This window comes from Plasmodium cynomolgi, chromosome 9 (assembly GCF_000321355.1).
Source record: "Plasmodium cynomolgi strain B DNA, chromosome 9, whole genome shotgun sequence".
NCBI lineage: Eukaryota > Apicomplexa > Aconoidasida > Haemosporida > Plasmodiidae > Plasmodium > Plasmodium cynomolgi.
The window spans coordinates 278,240-282,091 of record NC_020402.1 but is presented as its reverse complement, the minus strand read 5'-3'; the positions used below and the strand labels follow the sequence as shown (position 1 = coordinate 282,091).

The window sequence follows — 3,852 nt, the reverse complement described above, 5'->3', positions numbered from 1 at the left end:
TGATGTAAAGACGTATTGCCACTCAATGTACCACTTGTTTCGTTTTAGCACTGAGCAGAGACCTCATGCGATAAGTTTGAAGTTTTCGATTTCTGCCACCGTGCTGGAGTGGAACACTACTCCTTAATGAGCAGAACTGAAGCAGCATTTTTTTTTTTTTTCATTTCTCCGATTGTTTAGTCAGAACGAGGAAGGAAAAAAAAATAAAATAAAATAAAAATAAAACAAAATAAAACAAAATAAAACAAAACAAAACAAAACAAAACTGCATCGCACGAGAAGAAAAAAAAAAAAAAATGAAGGTGGTAAACGTGAGGAAGAGAAAAAAAATAACCAACATGCATTCCGTAATTCTGCTAGTGTTGTCCTTTTTTTTGTCTTTCGGAAGAGGAATGGATTATTACAAAAGGCTGGGGATTAAAAGGAATGCCAGCAAGGAGGACATCTCAAAGGCATATAGGAAACTAGCCAAGGAGTATCACCCGGATGTAGCTCCAGATAAAGAAAAAGACTTTATAGAAATAGCTAATGCGTATGAAACTCTGTCAGATCCGGAGAAGAGAAAAATGTATGACATGTATGGTGAAAATTACGCAGATGGAGCAGCCGGAGGTGGTGAAGGAGGACCAGGAGGAGGATTTGGGAGTGGCTTCCATTTTGATCAAGATGTGGTAAATGAAATATTTAGACAATTCGCCGGAGGAGGAAGAGGTGGAGGAGGTGGTCGTGCAGGGAACTTCCATTTCAAATTTACCTCCTCAGGTGGAGGAGGAGGGTTCCCTAATTTTGGTCACCATTTTGAGGATGAATATGAAGATATATACAAAAATGAGGTATTAAAAATTAATTCGCAAAATTACGATAAGGTAATAAACGACATCACATATTCCCTGATAATAAATTTTTACTCTCCATCATGTTCCCATTGTAAATCTTTCAAAAAAAAGTTTTTAAAATTTTCCAAAAAGTATGATGGGTACTTAACATTTTCTGTAGTTAATTGTCAAGAAGAAAAAAGTATTTGCAGAAAATACAACGTGAAATCTCTTCCACATATTATTTTGTTGAAGAAAAATAAAACATATGAAACGTTTTATGGAAACAGAACGGATGGAAATTTAATCAGCTTTATTGAGGAAAATATACCATATGTATATACAGATATTACTAGCCAGCGAAAATTGGACTCCTTTTTAGTGAAGAATATAGAAACGCCAAAGGTGATTTTTTTCATCTCGTACAATGATGATATAGTTATGTTGAAGGCACTCTCTGTAGAGTTTGAGAAGAGAATAGACATAGGGGTCATTTACAGTTCCAATTATAACATGATGCAACTTTTCAACAAAAGAAATGTGAAGACTCCATCCATTTTGCTTGTTGAAGATATTGATAGCCTCTCTGGGGACTTAACCTTTTTGAAAAGCTTCGATTTTAACCTATTGTCGCTTAAGTTAAGTCACATCGTCGCCCAGAATAGGCTGAAAAATAATTTGTATGGTCATGTAACTTCCTACCAGGAGTTAACTAAGAAGAAATTTGAGTCGGGTCAGTGTCAGGAGAAAGACTCGCAGATTTGCTTCCTCATTTTGAAACTACTAAAACAGAGTTATCACAAATTCGATGAGGATATCAAAAATGTGGCGGGGAAATTTTCCAAAGATCCGCTGAAAATTATGTATGTTAATGTGTTTGAACAGCCTCACATTTTGGACTCCTTCGGGTTAGCCAATGAGTGCAAGCATGCCAACTGCCTCTTCCTTGTCGCCTTCAGGCCCAAGCGGCAGAAGTTCCGCTTGCTCGAAGGAGAGGTCAACGTGCAAAGCGTGCACAAGTTCGTGGAGGACGTGGTCAGCGGTGGGCTTTCCATTAACCAGACCGTCAAGCGTGGGCTCCGCTTCGTCAGCACGCCGCACTACTCGGACGAGCTCTGAGTGGGCGAAGCAAAAAGCAGTGGCGCAGTGCGGCTTCTCAAGGGCGTAGCGCTTTTACCCGTCGCGAATTTCGGTGCGACAGCTTTTTCCGCCGCTTCCCCCCCAGTTGCACAAATAGCAGACAACGCAGAGCAGCGGCCCCCCATTTTTTTTTTAAGACCACTCCCTGTGTATATATGATCAGCACATAGTAATGTGTTTTTTTTTTTCTTCCTTTTGCCCAAGTGCGGTGGAATAGGCGCGTGACTGCAGGCGCGACCGTGGAGAATTGCGCCCCGTGAGTAGCACACTGAGCTGCGCACGGAGGACCGTTCTGCTTCGCATCGTAAAAGTTAAGTTCATCCTTATGATTGCTGTTCACATTTAGTGTCACTAACGTGATCGCCACGGGAAAGGCGACTATGTTGGTTACCATTTCGTCATCTCCATCTTCTCCATCTTCTGTGTTTGTTTTTTTTTTTTCTCGCCACCCAATCATTTTTGTAAACTTATACAAAACAGTCCCTTTTTATTTGTTAATTTTATTTTATTTTTTTTTGGCTAACCCGCACGAATGGGTAGACACGTGCCGCACTTATGCGGAGAGAAGCCCAGCGGGACTGCCACACCCGAGCTACTGTGACAGAAAAAAACGTGGAGCATCCTTTGAGGTAATAAAATCCAAAGGGGCAAAAGGGCACACATTTGGGAGAAGATTGCCCCAGAAGAGGCCCAAGAAATAATTTGTGTAATTTTGATTTTTTCGCCCCTTCTGAGTGGTAAAAATGGGAAGTGGAGAGGAGGAGGGAGTCGTTCCATTTGCGTTTCCTTCCAACGGTGAGTCCCCAGCCAGCCACGCGAGATAGAACATGTGCCCATTGGCGTGACAAGCGGGTGACTAAACAGACGATGGAGCGGACACCCAAATGTGCTATCTCTGCAGAAAGCACTTGCTGGGGGAGACTGTCGTTTTCTCCCTACCCCCTGTTAACTTAACCACCCGAAGAGTGCGGGGCACACGATTGCTCCTTTTCGTCTCGCAAAGAAATTTTCAAGAAGGTGTGTTTTGACACACGACGAGGGTAGTGGGGCTGGGGAGGCATATAACATTCCTTCCCCGAAGCTATGCGAGCCTAACGAGTACCTAGTTTGCTCCTAGTACGCGCCTAGCATCCTCCTAGTACTCGCCTAACATGCACCTAACACGCACCTAACTAGGAACACCTCAGGCGCCAAGGTGCACCTGCGTGGGGGGGACACATTTAGTCATCAGAGGAACGGCATGGATAAGCAATTCCTATCCTTTGAGGAGTAAAAAAAAAAATAATAAAAAAAATAAAAATAAAAATAAGTAAATGAATAAAGTGCACTAGGTACTTCTTCCCCCGGGGAGGTGACAGCACACGAGCACACGAAAAAGTACGCACGTGCGTATAAATACGTAGCATATGTATGTACGTATGTATGTACTATGTTAGCTTGTGCAGCTTAGCTTACTCTCGGCAAGGGAGCTGCACGCTTAAGTGCACATGGGGGGCACCATAGCTCGTATCTGCCGCCTCCTTGAGCCTCGCGGGTAGCGCGTGCAGCACGGTGGGGAAGAAGCATACCGATAGGGAGTGCCCGCCCACTGGGAAGTTCACCCACCTGCCGAGCCCCCCCACGATCATCCATGCGATAATCCATACGATCATCCCACACGATCATCCCACATGATCATCCACACGAGCACCCCAACTGATGCACCCCACTTGGAAGGTAGCCGCTCGCCCCACCGCACGCACGTATTCATGGCAGTAATTTAAGCTCATCGCACAAGGGTAGGTACGAAAATTACCATGAGGCTAATTTAGCGACCTCTGAAAAGAAAAAAAAAAAAAAAAAAATCATTTTTGAGGAACCCCTAATTGTTCACATCCCGTTCGAGGAATTATACCTG

At 43.5% G+C, this 3,852-nt stretch overlaps 1 protein-coding gene across 1 annotated transcript; it reads left to right on the top strand.

The window, feature by feature from the left end:
- Nucleotides 1-296: 296 nt before the first annotated feature.
- PCYB_091560 (DnaJ domain containing protein) lies at nt 297-1,934 on the top strand (the record flags this gene model as incomplete). Its single annotated transcript, XM_004222269.1, has 2 exons — nt 297-711; nt 763-1,934. The coding sequence occupies 2 exons, from the start codon at nt 297-299 to the stop codon at nt 1,932-1,934; spliced, it is 1,587 nt and encodes a 528-aa protein (XP_004222317.1).
- Nucleotides 1,935-3,852: the final 1,918 nt, after the last annotated feature.